At 44.6% G+C, this 16,481-nt stretch overlaps 1 protein-coding gene across 1 annotated transcript; it reads left to right on the top strand.

The window, feature by feature from the left end:
* The first annotated feature begins 40 nt into the window (after positions 1–40).
* Positions 41–16,230, top strand: ENTPD6 (ectonucleoside triphosphate diphosphohydrolase 6). The gene is made up of 14 exons (XM_069799844.1): positions 41–104; positions 2,058–2,398; positions 3,755–3,831; positions 4,636–4,779; positions 5,934–6,009; positions 7,612–7,647; positions 8,827–8,915; positions 10,273–10,352; positions 11,281–11,345; positions 11,690–11,791; positions 12,266–12,406; positions 13,308–13,364; positions 14,400–14,512; positions 14,768–16,230. Exons 2-14 carry the CDS (start codon positions 2,140–2,142, stop codon positions 14,855–14,857), a joined length of 1,329 nt encoding a protein of 442 aa, XP_069655945.1. The 5' UTR covers positions 41–104; positions 2,058–2,139; the 3' UTR covers positions 14,858–16,230.
* Positions 16,231–16,481: the final 251 nt, after the last annotated feature.

Here is a 16,481-nt window from a genome sequence, read left to right as displayed (position 1 = left end):
GGGAGGCGGTGCTAACCCTCTCGCACCGCGCCTGCGCAGTGGAGCGGCGGCCGCCCGCGGGGCGGGACGGCGGCGTCGCCATGGCGGGGCTCGGAGGCGGCTGGGTGAGTGCGGGCGGCGGGGCCGGGCCGGGAGCCGCGCACCGTGAGGGATGTATGTGGGTGGGTGGGCACGGGGATCCGTGTGTGAGGGGGCGCGGCGGGCGGGCCGGCCACCCGCGGCTCGGGCCGGGTTGCCTGCCGGCCTGTGCCGCGGCGGGCGCCTGCCCCGACGCCCGGTTGCCGCGGGGTCGCCGGTGGCGGAAAGCTTTTCCCTCGGAACGTATTTCAGGGTCCCCTGGCAAAGGCAGGGATGAGTTAATTCCGATTCTCTTCAGGGAAATGGGGGTAGGGGGGTTTATGCTGGCGGGCTGCTGCTCCTCCAGCCCCCTCATCCTTCCCGCCGGGCAGGCTTCTGTCTCCTCACAGGATCACCCAGTTCCTGCTGCTTTCCTCTCATGACACGGTTTTAGCTCTCGTGTAGCTGCAGTTGAGGCCTTTCTGGCACCGGCAAGATTGGCGTAATCGCCCCGCGTATCTGCGGTAGTTGCCACCTACGTCTCTGTGCCTGCTGATGGAAGCCAGAAAGATTTTTCTTTTTTTTGCAGTGCCACCTCCCTGATTTCTGTTTCGTGGCAGCCTACAGGTCCTTCTCTCCTACGCTGATGTGTTTTGCATGTGTGTTTGTGCCTGTGGTTTTGCTTTCCTCCGTTTTTACAAAATTTTGTCTTGCCCGTTTTTGGCAATACACCGTAATCGCCTTGAATTTAAATTCCTACCCCTCACACCTTCTGCACACCTCCTGAATTCGCATCATCAACAGATTACATATGCGTCAAAACCTTAAGTCAACTTCATCGACTGGTTTGCTTTCTCCATTACGCTATCAAAAAAGGAAAGATATAATGGGATTTGCTACCCGTAAATCACCACTGACTTTTTTTTAATTATCTGGATGATGTCATGTGAGTGATTGTAGATTTCTTGCGTTGTGCTTTGCTGTGGTTTCTTTCCCGATATTGGAGCTGAGAGGGCTACTCTAATTCCCTGGATCTTTTATCGTGCCTTTTAAACACTGATTTTAAACTGTCCTTGTCCAGTCTTCTGGGACCTCCTTCACCATCCAGGGACTAACAAAGATAACTGCAAATGATTCTGGTTGCTCAGAAGAGTTGTGGGGTCTCCATCCTTGGAGGTTTTCAAGATGCAGATGGATGTAGCCCTGAGCAACGTGGTGGGTCCCCATAGCTGCTTGTGCTTTGAGCGGGAGATTGGATGAGAGATCTCTTGAGGTCCGTTCCCACCTCAGTTACTGTATTTAGCTTGTCTGAACTCTTCTACTCTGTTCCTTCTTAGGCAGTGTTCCGTAGCAATGGGGAAAAGAAGATTTATACAGCTTCACATCTTAAAATTAGCTATAGATCTCAATGACATGCTGAAGGAGGATGGATATGTTCCTTCTGAACTATTGGGAAAGTAGTGTGTGGTCTCATAGGCATCCAGCAGCCATGAAGGCATTTGGTAGTTAGGACAAGCAACATGGGAGGAAGGGATTTTGCTGCTAGGTCCAGTTTTACAAGTGATTCACAGGTGAATCCCAGATTTTTGAATGCGGAATTCTGCATTGTTCTGGAATAAATGTAAGCATATACCTGCAAATTGCCCTGCGTTAGCTGAGGTAGATTTGAACACTGAAGACAGTAGCTAATATCTCAGTCTTACTCCAGATGCTGACAGAGCTGCAGGTATAAATCCTTTTACTTGCCAGCAGTGGTCTGTCACTCCCTGTGTGTAAGTTGTTTTTTTTACCAGGCTGTTTGTTGCAGTGACTTACTGCTTACTTTGACTATCATGCCCAACTTTCTTATCACAGATCTAAACCAACTAACAGTTAAGTATTTAACTCATGCCCAAGTCAAGTTTACTCCTGTAAGTCCCTTAGCAAATAACCAACATACTCTTAATCCTTTCAGCAGGTTCAGAAAATAAAACATACCTTTTCTTTTCTGTTGGATATAGGAGTGATGTGGGAACAACCTGTTCTGTGTGAAGGACAAGAAACAAAACATTTGATAAAGGGAAGAAACAAAACATCTGATAAATGGAAGCCATGAAGATATCAAAGCGGTTCTTCGCTTTTGGGATTTTGGCATGCATAGCTATTTATGTTGCATACATAAAATGGCACTTGGATTCCAAACCAGTCGTGGGAGCAACAGAAGGAGTTGCTGAAAGCAGGGGAGACAAACTGAACCATCGGTCACTGACCACAGATCTCTCGGTTTTTTATGGAATTATGTTTGACGCAGGAAGCACAGGAACTCGCATCCATATTTTTAAATTTACACAGCAGCCAAAAGGTATGGCCTGCTCATTGCATGATAGATTAATTCTTCCATAACATATGGAGCAGGTTATTGATGATTCTTTTCTAGGGATTACTTGAATAAACATGCTTCAGCTCTTTCTAGAGAACCATTAGGAAGTATATTATGATTCAAGCATGTGGGTTTGGATAAAATTATGAAAACATTCAACAAGGAGAAGATGCTGTAATGTCAGAATGTGAAGTAAATAGCAGCTATACCTTTAGAACAGTGCCTTGAAGAAGAGCAGTTTTTCATCACACTGCTTGGTGGAAGAGAGGATTACAAATTCAAACGGCCTTATTCCCCCAAATTTTCACCATGAGGTTGTTGGCTGTCTCCAGTTCCTGGCAGTGAGCTGCTTTTCTCTGCGTTGTCTGGTTTAGTGCATCCTTGGCTTCAATGTTGGATTTAAATTGCAAAACTTCACTGTTTTGTTAAAATTGCTGTGTATTGCATCTGGGCAGAAAGTATCACTGAGAAGCGAGACAGAAGTGTGCAAAAAGCTCCAGTTTTCCTCTGAAGTCATAAGCTTCATTCGTTTAGGTGTTGCCAGCTCCTATTTGTGAAACTCTTAAAGATGAGAGAACCCGTGTGGATGCTGTTAGTAGGTGATCTGAGGATGCTTTTAAGGATTAGCAGTGTGGCGTATGGTGTGGTTGGCCTGTGGGAAGCACCTTAGGTTTGCAGAATGGGCTAGCGTAAGGCTTAGCCACCAAAGGTGTTAAACAGCAGTCTGTGGATTTCCTTCTTTCAATGTATTCCCAAATCTTTGCTTCTTCCTTGCCTACTTCTCTTTAAAGACAATTTCAGAATACATTGCAGGAAACTTTGTGGAGTGTAATTGGGTACAGGAGAAGGATGTTGTCAAGTTCATGTTGTCTTACCTGCAGGTTCGTGTAATTGTCTATACTGCAGGTTTCCCAAATACTTTGGTCTGGCTCCCTCTGCTGCCACCGAGTTTTGCTGGAGTCAAGTTTAGCCAGAACAGAGCACGCTGAAACGTGGGGTCTTTGTTACCGGTGCAGTTTGGAGAGCTGCACATGGCAGGTGTCATGGCTCAAAGAGAACTTGCACCCATCTGGTGATTGTCTGATGTGCATGAGAAATATGTGCATAGTGGACACCAGCACCTGAAAAACAGGCATGACTTTTAAAAATTATTTTCTCAGGAGCTAATTCCATAGCAAGGGCTGTATTTAAAGGTTGGGTGGCTGTTGATAGTTCATTAGACAGAGGCTTCGGTTGACTTCCATTAGCACATAATAATGTAATTTGTAAAATGGTGTTCTTTGTGTGTGTGCAAAATTATTTGTACCATTACTTATTTTGGAATACTACTTTTAACAGAGACTCCCAAATTAACCCATGAGACGTTTAAAGCACTGAAGCCAGGTCTATCTGCATATGCCGATGATGTTGAAAAGGTAATTTTGTTTCTGTTACTGTAAAAATACATGCCCCAAATCATCCTGGTTTTGATATGTCCTGCAAATCACATCTATCTTGCCGTGGTACAGTATGCTGAACTGTCTCAGTTCAGGGAAGTGTTTCCAAATGATAGAAGCCCACAGTAAAAGTTGGTCAACATGCAGAGGAGCAAGGAACAGAATGCATCTAGTTCCACTCGGTGATGTTGTTAATTAAGCATAGTGGATGTTTTTCCCATCTCTGTGTTAAAAATTTTGATGAGCTTAAGAAAAAGACAAAAGAGGTGTGTTGGATTGGAGCAGAGCCTTCTCCAGAAGCGACTGGAATTGGATTCTCAGGAAAATAGTCTAAAAACCAGGCCAAGTACTAAGTGACTTCTCTCCCGTCTCCCTTACCTTCTGGCTCGCAGGGATTTAGGGACTTCGTAAGCCAGACTTAGACGCAGCTCATAGTGTTTTACAGGCTCCAAAGGCCTTTTTTTTCCCAAGGATTTGGCATGCTGCCTTTTGAGCCTTTTGTAGCCAAGACATTCAGTGGCATAGAGTTCTATGTCACTGTTTGAAAAAGTGACTCTTCCTGTTTGTTTTTGACCTGTTGCTGGATAATCCCCATTATATCCACCAGGTCTCACGCTGTGGGAGATAGTGAGTCCTCCACCTTCTCCTGACCCCTTGTGATATTCACTTGTCTCTGTTACACATTTACAGTGAATCATACCTCTGATCACCCTTTTGCCCTTCCAAGAAAGGCAAATCTAAAGAGTTTCTAATTGCCTTCTTTTGTTCTTTCTCTGCTCACAGAGTGGCCAGGGAATAAAAGAGCTCCTGGAGGTGGCGAAGAAAGAAGTTCCTATGGAGCTGTGGAAGTTTACTCCTCTGGTCCTGAAAGCCACAGCTGGCTTACGTTTGCTGCCAGGAGAGAAAGCTCAGAAGTTGCTGGATAAGGTACTATTTCTCATCTTTCAGTTTGCTTTCCAGAAATTTTATAGCAAAGTTTGGTCCCTTCTGCGTAAAGTACATACTCCTTTATCTTCAGGTACGAGCCATTCCTATCATTTAAGCCTGAAAGCAGCGCAGAGCCACCTGATCTCAAATGGGGCTGGGGGGAGAAATTGCATGAGTACAAGCACAGAGGATTGATGACAGCTCCAAATAGGCCTGGAGATGACATCTAACAAGTGTAATGAGATACTCCTAACAATCACTACAGGCGTGTTCTTACTGGGTGTGTTTGTTGGTGGTTTTGACCAGCATGCTGCTATTTTGAGAAAAGCTCTCTGCTATTTGATTGGTCATGTTATCAGCCAGCTGCTGCAAGGTTGCTCCTTTATATAGATTGGAAATAATGTGCATTATATTTATAGGCATGTAGAATATGTTTAATATTTTAAAATATCATAAAAATAAACAAAATATTATGTTCTGGCCCTTATGGCTGCAGGAAAAGTTTATTAAGTGCACTAAGTGTACTCTTTTTCTAAGCAATAATTGGAAGAAAGAAATGTGGTGCAGTTGAAACCAATGTCTGTATTGTTCTCTGCTGCCCGCAAGCTGGCCCATTCTTTTCCACACTGAATTTCAGCTGGAACCACTGCAGGTTTTACTTCAGAGGACTCTGGAAACCTAGGGCTTTGCTGCCTCATGTAGGATGTAGTGTAGAGGACCTCTAACAGCCAACATGCTCCTGTTAAAAATGCCATTCCCTGGGGCATTCCTAAAAGCCAAGGTGTCCATCTCCTGCCTCTCCAGTGCATATATAATACCCTGTGGATCACCAGTTGTAGCAAAGTAAACTGGGTTCCCTTCCCTACCCAGGTTCATCCCTTGTTAATGGCATTTCTGAGCAGTCTTCATGCTTGAAAACCCAGACATCCATCGCTGTCTCTGCATCAAACTGCAGAGCCAGCATGTAAATTGCTGACCTTTTATAGCAGAGCGCAGGCTGATGCTTGTTGGGTTCTTGAACTTCAAAGTGGTGAGCAGCAGTCAGGATCTGGCCCAAGAAGAAGACCAGTTGTGTAAAACTGGAGTTTTGAAAAAGCTTGCTTTTCAGCTGAAAAAAAAGATTTCTCTGAGTGTAGCTTTTATTTGAACTACAGGTGAAGGAGATTTTTCAGGCCTCTCCCTTCTTCGTGAGGGACAACTGCGTGTCGATAATGAACGGAACCGATGAAGGTAGGCTAACTTGTGGAGACCCTTTCTGCAACCCTGGAGATTCCTGCTGCACTGCGACAAGTCCCCTCTCACTGTAGTGGGAACCCACAAGCAGCGGGTTTGACACAGTTTTTACTCTGCTTCAGGCAGTGCCTGCCAAAGAGATCTTGTGCTACGTTTTCCAATTTGAAGTTCTGAACTCTGTCCTGATTTTCAAAGCTTTGAGTGCTGGGCAGTTCCTTTGGGGTCACCAGGAAGCCACTGTGCAGTCAGCACATCTGAAAAGGTTTCTGAATCTGCTTGTTGAGATGGTCTTCGACAACTGGTTTTGCACACCCTGCTCTTGACAATGCTCATAAGAGCTTTCTGGAAGTATTTGGTCATAATGTTAATTATAACTGATCTAATGAGTGTGATTGTGAATTCAATCTGAAAAAATGTTATATAGAGAAGAAAATACATGCTGAAATAAGTTGATGCTCATCAAAAAATACTGGGGACAGAACCCAGAATCAGTCTTGATTTAAAATAATTTGAGGAAATGTGTCTGAATTCTAAGTAACTGAGTGTTGAAATATGTTTTAAATCCGCTTAGAAACCAAACTTTAAAATAGCTGGAGCTGTTTGGGGCTGTTGATGAGTTTCTTTTTTACTGCTTAGTGGAAGACAGACATTGTAATTCTTCTTTTTGTTTTGTTTTAAAATCATGAGTAGCAGTGATAGCCTTGGTTCAGCCAAGGGTTGAACTGGACCATGTTCCCTAGCATGCCTTGAGTTTTAACCACATGGATAAATATTTTAATTTGTTAACATGAGGCCGACTAATTCATCTAATTTATGGAGAAAAGTTTTATAAAAGAGGAAGAGGACAGAAGCAGTGTGTCTCACAAAAATGCTTAGCTGAAAATAGGAAAAATTAGAACACTGAAGAGATGAAAATTCTTAGTATTCAAAAGGAAAGTCGAGTGCCTGACATCAAACAAAAGCTTACCAGTGGATGTTCTCCTAGAAAATGAACAGTGTGAGTGTCAGTCATTTCCTTGTCTTTTAGCTAAGGGCTGAAGCCTTTGTGACTTCTCGCCTAAGTTTTTGACCTGTGAAATACAGAGTTCTCCAGGCATTTCGTATATGGGGCTTCTCTTCCAAATGTCACATCAGCTCTGGTATAGAAGGTCATTCTCTTTGTTCAAGGCATCTAATCTTGTTTTTTGACAGCTGTTGACAGTTGTGGAAACACTGGCTTTGGGGCAAGGTGGGTCAGGAGAGCTCAGCAGGGCCAGTCCTATTCACTCGTCTTGAAGATCCTTCTTGCTTAGCTCTCAACTGGACATCCTTTGGAGACTTTGTATTAGAAGTCGTCCATTTGTGGAAGGGGGACGAGGGAGCTTGTGACAGATGGTCTCTGGTGTTTCGGTCTGTTGTTGGATGACAAGCTCTGGTTTGCTGGTTAGTTTGTTTAGATGGTGCAGTTAAACCGTATGAGAAAACTTAAAAATGCCTCCAGCTAAACAGATCCTAAAGCAGGAAGACCCTGTAATACGGCTCACCTTATTTGTTACTGTTGTTAGATAGAATGAAATGGTATGATCTAACAGTGCGTCTTCTGAATCTTTTTCTTATTAGGTATTTCAGCCTGGATCACAATAAATTTTTTAACAGGTATGTGTACGTGAGCATGCGCATAAAGATATGACTGATGCTGTGAAATTCATGCTGTTTTCTGCCCCTGTGTGGGATTTGCTCATTCATTGGGGTCGAATGGGAGAAAGAAGGAGCTGGGAATAAGTCAGCAGTTGTTTTTGGCCTGGCCTATTTAAGTCATTAGGATTTTGGCCATTTACTTGACAGAGTGAGGAGTTTAATCCCTTTTCCTAGATGTTTAATGTAGCCTTTCTTTCAATTCCTTGTAGGGTACCAAAGCATTTTATTCCTTTTTAGAGTCTGCCACTAGCTCTGGCTAAATTTTTAATGTGGATATTCTAGTTGTGCTTGGCAGCTGCACAGAGTGAAGGCAAGGGCTATGCTACTTCCTTACAGGTTTGTAACATAGAAAAACCACAAGTGTTTACACTGCTGAGTTAGAAAAGGGTAGCTGAAGAGTAAAGAAAAAACTAAGCTGAAGCCCTCTCTGACAATAAGTAAAGCAGTCTGCTGTCCAAGTGCTCTGTTCAGCGCACACAGTGTGTGGAGCAACACAAGTGCTCTAAACCTTTTTATGCTCACAGGAAATATCAGAAAGGTCAGAGATCTTCAGACATAAGCTATCATGAGGTATACCGAGGCACTTGGTGCAAACTAGTCTTATCAGGAGGGTTTATTTGAAGCATCTAACTGAGAAGAACTGGATTTAAATGAGAAGAGAGGTCTGGGCTGGCAGCTGGCAGAATTCCAAGAGAGCTGAATCTCTTAGGCCAGCTCTTTTCAGTCTGTCGTCCCCTTGGCCATAGCAATCTGCAAAATATCACTAAGGGATCAGGGAGAGATGGCCAAGAAAACCACATTCCTCTGTGTTACAAAGCGGTTACCAGAGCAGAGTTTGCAAAAGGGTCCTTACATCCACTGAAAAACGTTTAGGAATCCAGTAACCAAAGCTGCTGTAATTAGGGCATGAACAGCCACCAGAGAAATAAGAGAAACTCTGTCAATTGAAGATTTTCAGGTCACCCTGATAAAGCCCAAATAAGTGCCCAGTAGATGACAGTATAATTTTGTGCTGGCTGGAAGCTGACAGATGGAGTTAGATTGTCCTCTTTCTTTACCACTATACTTCTGGTTTTGTTTCTAGCAAGTTTCTCACAGCACCCACCATGGCTTTCTCTGTTCTGTCGCACATTTCAGGTAGCCTAGATGATCCGCAGAAGAGAAGTGTAGGGATGCTGGATTTGGGTGGTGGATCAACACAGATCACCTTCCTTCCACGCACTGAGGTAATGTGAACATGCACACTGTTGGGAAATGCTGGTGCAGGAATCAGTAACTGCTCAGATTTGTTTCCCTTGGAAACTGGCCAAGAGTTTGTCAGTGTGACATGAAGCCATGCTTCTGACAGAAGTCACATCTGCCTTGTTATAGTCAGTCACAGAGGCATTCACAATTCTTTGTCAGTCCTCTTACTCCAACTGCATGGGTCAGTGGTGCATGTGGTGAATCTGCCAGGGCTGCTTTATCTTGGGGAAAATGCAGTGTTCGTCTGAGCGTCTTAATCCTTGACTCTCACTTTGTGCTGCTTATAATGAAGAACTCAAAGGCAACTCTGTTAATGAATTCAGGTCCAACATTTGGCCTATATTGGGTTTTAAGAACAGAGTGAGACGCCTTGTCAATCCTTCTGGTTTTCCTGAGTTCACTGAGTTGCAAATGAATGCTTTCTAAGGAGCAACTGTTACTGTGCAGTACAAATACATGCTGACGTTTGTCATTTCAGCTTCCTGTTGTGGCATTTTTATAGGTGTTCTGTGAGCTGGAAGCCCTGTAGATGCGGAGTCATAAGGCTCTGGCCTGAGCAGAGATACTGTTCATAGTAAAGCTGCACAAAAGCAGAGGGTTGGAATGCTGTACCTAATGTGCCAGCCTGGGCTGATCAAGACATTATACTCTTACAGCAGAATGATAGGGGATGTGAAGAGTCCGGGATGTGGAAATTCTGGGCTTAGAGATGGTGTTAAGATATAAGCAGCATGAATAGTATCGTGGCCTGAGCTTTGCTCCCCACAAACGCGCTAGCCATGCTGGTGCACTTGGGGAAGGGGCTGAAAAGTGCATTAGATAATTACCCTTTCATTTCTTCAGACCACAGGCTGGTCCTCACTCTGTTCCTTGGCAAGCACAGTGATGTGCTTTTCCTCTGGCTTGTGGAAGTTCACAGCTGAATTCACTTGAGTAGGAAGTTAATGCGTGCCTGGCTTTCATATTATTTTGCACACTGTTTTCCCTAGTAGGGATCATGTGAAGAAGCAGTTGCTGTAGCCTCTTGACAAAATGAGTTAAGGGCTGGAATAAGGATTCCTTTTTAATTAAAATAATTCTTTTATATACCAATTTGGTGTGGATACAAATAGAAATGTAACCAGTTTAGACTCTGTCATGTGAAGAGACTATTTTAGCTCCGGGTTTTGTGGTTGTCTGGTGTATCAGCGGTCAAATCGAAATACTTGCAAATTCATCATTTCTCTCTGAGGCATGCTAGGATTGTTTCATGTTTTTCCTAATGTTTCAGAAGATTGTGTTGTTGATGTTTTCTGCTGCCAGCAGAAACCTTGCAGTGACATCTTTTTCTCCCTCCAGACCACTCTCCAGACATCACCAGCTGGCCATACAACTTCATTTCAGATGTTTAACAACACCTACAAGCTGTATTCGTACAGGTTAGTTGCGGGAAAGAGAACACACTGGACAGATAGAAGCTTTTTATGAAGCCAGTGAGATTAGGTGTTTTGCTGAAGTGAGGTCCTTGCAAATGAGTACCAGGAAGAAGTGGAGAAACCTGAGCCATGTCATTGTGGTGAATTAACCTTGGCTGCCTGCCAGGTGTCTACCAAGCTGCTCTATCACTCCCCTTCCATCAACAGGACAGGGGAGAGAAAATACGACAAAAAGCTCCTGGCTCAGGATAAGGACAGGGAGGTCACTTGGCAGTTACTGTCATGGGCAAAACAGACTTGACTTAGAGAAGCTAATTTAATTTATTGCCAATTAAATGGTAGGATAATGAGAAATATGAACAAAATGAAAAACACCTTCTCCCCGCCTCTCCCTCCTTCCCAGGCTCAGCTTTACTCCCAACTCTTCTACCTCCTCACTGCTGAGCCATGCAGGAGGATGAAGAATGTGTGTTGCAGTCAGTTCATAGTGCTTTGCCTCTGCCATTCCTTCCTCTTCACTGTCTTCCCCTGCTCCCAGTGTTTTAGGCAGAGGGAAGCAGCTTCTTCCCACCTATGTTTGCTGTGGGGTGTGTTTGGGCTCAAAAAGAGTCAATTCTGTATGCTAGAGGCTGTGCTGCTTGTGAGGAGGGTAGGAGAAACGTTAGGGGAATGCCTTCAGCATTCCCAGTTCTTCAAGAGTCAGATTACCATTGACAGCTATTGCCTGTACTTTTTCAACGAGAGATTATCCTTCTGGGTGAGTGTAATATGAGAGTGGGTTGTCACACTGTTCCCCTTATGTGCATTAGCTGCTGACTTGAGCCATTTTGCTGGGACCATGTAGAGGAGACTGGCACGTCCCAGCCAAGTTGTCAGTGGAGTATCAGAGGAAGGCTGTTTGTTTTTCACAGAGGCTTTTATCCCTTTGCAGTTACCTGGGACTCGGGCTGATGTCAGCGAGGCTCGCCATTTTAGGAGGAGTTGAGGGAAAACCCTGTAAGTTCTGGGCACTCCTCAAGTCTTGGCTCTGAGCATAGGGTACATAGCCCTGTTGTGGGGGGAGGAGTTTGTCCCCTTCCCACTGGGCTGAAGGTTCCTGAGTGGTATGTGGACTCCTGTCACCATGGCTGGGTGCATTTGAGACAAATGCAGGAGGTGACACTGCTAGATCCCAGGAGACCTGGATTTTTGCCAGCCCTGGTGGGGGGCACGGGACATCTGAGCCATGACTGGGACTTGGAGGTGCCTTGCTGAGGCTGTGGGACAGTATGGAGCAGGGCTGGGGGTGAGGGATCTGAAATTGACTCCTGATGTTTTTCCCTAATGTTTTACTTCTGCAGTAGGAGAAGGGGAGGAATTGATCAGCCCTTGTTTACCACCTGGCTTCAAATCTGAATGGCAGCATGCTGAGATAGTGTACAAAATTAAAGGACAGAAGGCAGGTATAGTGATTTATCACTCTTTCTATCTAGGCCAGCATGCTATTAGCAGAGTAAATGATACACTCTCAGCCTCTTGCAGAGACACTAGATTCTCTGTTTACCATTCTATCTGGCTCCTCTTGATGTGCTTTTAAAGAGATTCTGCAGCTCTTTCCTCTTGTGGCATGGTGTGTCCGTCCAGTCAGTAAAGCTGCTAGTACTAATGCGGCTGGAGTTGAGCAATCCCTGAACAGGTCTTTCAAAATCCTTCTGCCTCAAATGATGTTTTCCATCTCTTCTGATCTATTGCATACTTCGTCCCAAGCTGAGGATGGTAAGTGTTGCCACTGGAAGAAGATGCAGACTTCAGTTGTCTGTGAAAAGCTTACGGAGTGCTATTGTGCAAAAGGGAGCCTGTTTCCTGCCAGATCCTAAAGAAGTAAGTATATTTTCCTCTCTGCCTATAATATGCTGTGTTTCTCTGCCTTCTTTTAGGTGAGCCTCTGTATGAGTCTTGTTCTAACAAAGTGGCAAAGATGCTCTACAAAAAAGTGCATAAAGCTGAGGAAGTGAAGGACTTGGATTTTTACACTTTCTCCTACTACTATGACCGTGCAGCAGAGATTGGTCTCATAGGTACGTTTGCTCCTGTTTTCATTTCATTTTAAATGACAAGTTATGGAAGAAATGGTGACGCTTATACACATCAAGATGCTTTGCTAAGCTGTCGTGGAACTTAGTCTTTTGCTACACTGCTGTGCAGCATTGGCCTCGACTGGATATTGAATGCTATTTAATTTCTATAGAGAAGGGACTGGGGCTGCAAAATAGGACCTGCAACTTCTGGTAATGGTTTTTAAACAAACTGCCTGCATTTCAGAAATCCTTGTTGTCTGATTAACTCTACAATCCAAAATAGAAAAAAGCCGTCATAATGATAAACAAATTTCTTGGGCGATAAAGCAGTAAAGTGATCTTGGGCTGTGTGTTTTGCTTCACTGACCTTTTCAGATGGAATGAAGATTTTCAGGTAATTGCACGTGTACTCAGAATGCATCCCATCTCTTTTCTAGTGGTATGCTGGTGTACAGAAGGCTGTCGTGTTCAGTGGTAGAAAGCAGATGATGAGATTTCAAGCTAGTTTGGACAAATATACCCCCCCTCCTCAGCCATCTTATTTTACAATTAATTTCAGATTTAATATGTCGCAGAGCACCACGGCCCTGTCAGATCTGGTCAAAGGCGTTAACTGTGTTCAGGCATCACAGGGCAGGGCAGCACAGACATGGGGACGAGGTGAGAGAGTCTGTAAACTATGCTTCTTTAGGAAACGAGGCTAAAAGCTCTTCATAAAACAAGGCTTTTCAATCTATACTGAGAATCTTTTAAAGGCTTTTCTACCTTTAAAGCAAGTGTGAGTTTTGTCATTAATTTCAGTGACTCAAGGTTTGATTTCTAAACAACTTTTATGACTTGAATCTACAATTGCCTTTATACAAAAACCATAAAAAAACATGGTTTTTTGTTTTCCTTCTAGATAAAGAAAAAGGAGGAAGCTTAACTGTTGGTGACTTTGAAATTGCAGCTAAATACGGTGAGTAAAATACAATCTCACACATACACACATGTAATTGTGTGTAAATTCATACCCAGGTGGCATATGTGTGACATGCTAAGAAGCCTGATTTTTTTAAGTAAATATTAAGCACCTCTCTCCAAGGCATCTCACCAACATTTCTGCTTATTTCTGAAAATCTCAACTATTTTTGTATTAATTCTTGCTTTTGCAGCCCACATAAGACATACCTTATAATACTTATATTTCAAAACTCTCTCAAGAATTACTAATAAACTTACCAGTTAACAGTTGTCCTGAAATCATGCTTTCAAAATAGATGTGGGAGTTCTCATCCTGTTAGCATAACCTGTCCTAATCTGGTTTAATTTTTCTTTTTGTCTCAAGATTTGTTCATATGCTTGATTGTTAATTGGAAAAGGGGGAAAACCAGTTCATAGCTTTTCACTTCATCAGCTGCAGAGAGAACTGCCTACGCAGATTTACAAATGTAAACATTCTTTTCTTAATACCACAAACTCAGGCTTTGATCAAACTGACACAGGGCTTTTTGGTAAACTTTATGAATTTCTGAACAATTGTTGCAGTTCTGATTTCTGGACTACCATTTGTGTCATTCATCCTGAGAAAGGAAGTGAGTTTTATTTTGGTTTTGTCTTTTCTTTGTCTTTTCTTTTGTCTTTTTGTTTTTCCTTTGGTTTTGTCAACATGTGTTGAGTGCTTATGCTCGAGAAACATAACACACCTGAGGTTGCTCAGATTTTTAAAGGCTTGACTTAGAAGAAAAGTTGGAGGCCCTTTTCATCCTTTCGTGGAGAGATACAAGAAACGCAGCTGTCTTAGGGGAGAGACAGAATGCTTTGATCTTCCTTCCAGTGTGCCAAAGCTTTTGTGCTTCTGCTAACGTGTGCATGTCATTTCAACCCCGTTGTAACAGGTTTCATCGCTGCGCAGCTCAACTGACAAGAGGTGTTTTATGGTTTCACTTGAGGTTTTTCAAAGCTGGGCTGATGCCCACAGTGCGCATTCAGACACTGTTTTCTTTCTCCTTAGTATGTAAGACCATGGAAATCAGCCCCGGAAGCAGCCCTTTTCTCTGCATGGACCTCACGTACATCACCATCCTCCTGCAAGAACTGGGTTTCCCGAAGAGCCAAGTCTTTAAGGTGATGCATAAAATGGATTGCTGGGGAGAGTGGGAAGGATGGTGCCGAGGAAGTAGTCATCATGCCAGTAGCTCAGTCCTTGATTTGCCTTCTTGCTCCAACACATGCTCTGTGATTGGGGGTCGAGGGACACCGTCCCCACGATGGTGATAACCGGTTGTGATAACCTTCAGCACTGTATTCACCTTGCATGCTTCTCCTTCTCCCAAAGAATTGTTTTAACTTTTTTGTTTGGGTTTTTTCCCCCCCCACCAGCTTGCCCGGAAAATTGACAATGTTGAAACGAGCTGGGCATTGGGAGCCACTTTTCATTACATCGACTCACTCAATAGACTGCAGTACTAAAGCTCCTTGAAGGTGACTTTTGGGAATCTCAGTTTTTGGAAGCCAAACAAGGGAGAATCTGTTGAAGGGCCTGCTTTTGGCTTCCGGAGTCCTTTGGGAGGTCATCATAAACTAGGCCCCTTTCCTCCCACCCCCTGCCAAGTCCCCTCCATCACTAGCTCTTTTTTACAGTGCAGAGTGCAGTGTCTAAAGAATAAGCCTTGATTTAACAGCATCTGTGGTCAACTTGATGTAAAATGTGATCATTGCTGAAGGAAAACCAGGACTCTGCAGGACATTTATGATCTCTATGAGAAAAACACACCTTTTTGGAATATGCCTGTACTATGTGCTTGTACTGTGCTGAAGTCGCTGCAGGAAATGGTCACTCCAGAAGGAACTCTTTACCGTCCTGATTTCAGGGTGTTTCTTCCTGTTTGTCAGCAGTTTTCAGTGATGACTTTTATTTTATTACTTCCGTGTTTGAAGGTGAACTTGTGTGTGTGCGTGCAAAGACAGTGCGTTTACACAGATGTGCTGCTGACAGGCAGCAGCTTTGAAATGCAGCATAGAAGTCTGAGCTCTGCTTCCCGCTTGCTGAACTAGAAAAGCTCAGGAGCACTCTGGAAACTGGATATGGACTTAAAGGCGTGAATCAGAGCCTATATGCCCTGCCGCGTTAAAGCCTACAGCCTAATGTTAGTTCCCTGGCTGTTGGGAGATGGATGGTGGAAGACAACATCAGATTTGCTGGATCTAGACGAGCAAGGCCTGGGAGTTGGGTACAGGACTAACGATGGATTTGACAGTTCTAGAGTCGGTCAGGGTAAGATCGATGAACAAGATGCAGCCACGAAAATAAACCCTGAGCACGGCTTATTGGACCTCACAGACATTTGTGCCTTGGCAAGGTTGATGCAGGGCCCGCGATGAATGCATTTACATGGTGTTTTGGGTGCCGCTTCCTGCAGATGCATCTCGCTTTGATAAATGAATGTATTGTGGTCGCACTGAGCCGTGGCAGGGTAGCTGCAATGCACCACTCCAACAGTGTCCTGTACGCAGGCTGGAAGTGATCGTGGAGGCAGCAGGAGCTGGAGAGGACATGCTGCGCTATTTGTAATCTAACTGTGGAATTGTGTTGTGTTTGTATGGATGTTTACAGCAGACCCGAGTGGTCTTTTGGGGGTGCAAAAGAGCCCAGCCTCCTGGAGAGCCAGCAGTGTGTACCCCGACTCGTGGGCTCGTGGCCACAGCCTCGTTCTTTCCCCGGGGCCGCGAGACGTGGTCCGGTGGCGTGCAGCGCTGCCTGGCCGCTGGCTCTGCAGCTGAGTGTACGGGGGACACTCGAACCCCACTGGACTGACAATAAAACCCCAATTTAAAAATGAAAACGTGGTGGTGTGGCTTTTAAACACCCCAGAGCCTGCAGGGCGGGTGGGTCGAGAAATGAGTGCCCAGGCGCCATCCCTGTCCCCTCAACACCATCCCTGTCCCCTCCACTATCCCCGTTCCCCCCGCCGCCACGCCATCCCCGTCTCCGCACGCCATCCCCGTCTCCGCACGCCATCCCCGTCTCCGCACGCCATCCCCGTCTCCGCACGCCATCCCTGTCTCCGCACGCCATCCCCGTCTCCGCACGCCA

This window comes from Haliaeetus albicilla, chromosome 13, assembly GCF_947461875.1.
Source record: "Haliaeetus albicilla chromosome 13, bHalAlb1.1, whole genome shotgun sequence".
Taxonomy (NCBI): Eukaryota; Metazoa; Chordata; class Aves; order Accipitriformes; family Accipitridae; genus Haliaeetus; species Haliaeetus albicilla.
The sequence above is the reverse complement of the archived record's forward strand: the minus strand, read 5'-3'. Positions and strand labels throughout refer to the sequence as shown.

Excerpts from the sequence above, each read along its gene's own strand:
- ENTPD6 (XM_069799844.1), top strand. The coding sequence starts at position 2,140 with ATGGAAGCCATGAAGATATCAAAGCGGTTCTTCGCTTTTGGGATTTTG. Across the intron at positions 2,399-3,754 it reads ATTTACACAGCAGCCAAAAG|AGACTCCCAAATTAACCCAT; the intron begins GTATGGCCTGCT and ends TACTTTTAACAG. Across the intron at positions 11,346-11,689 it reads AGGAGTTGAGGGAAAACCCT|TAGGAGAAGGGGAGGAATTG; the intron begins GTAAGTTCTGGG and ends TTACTTCTGCAG.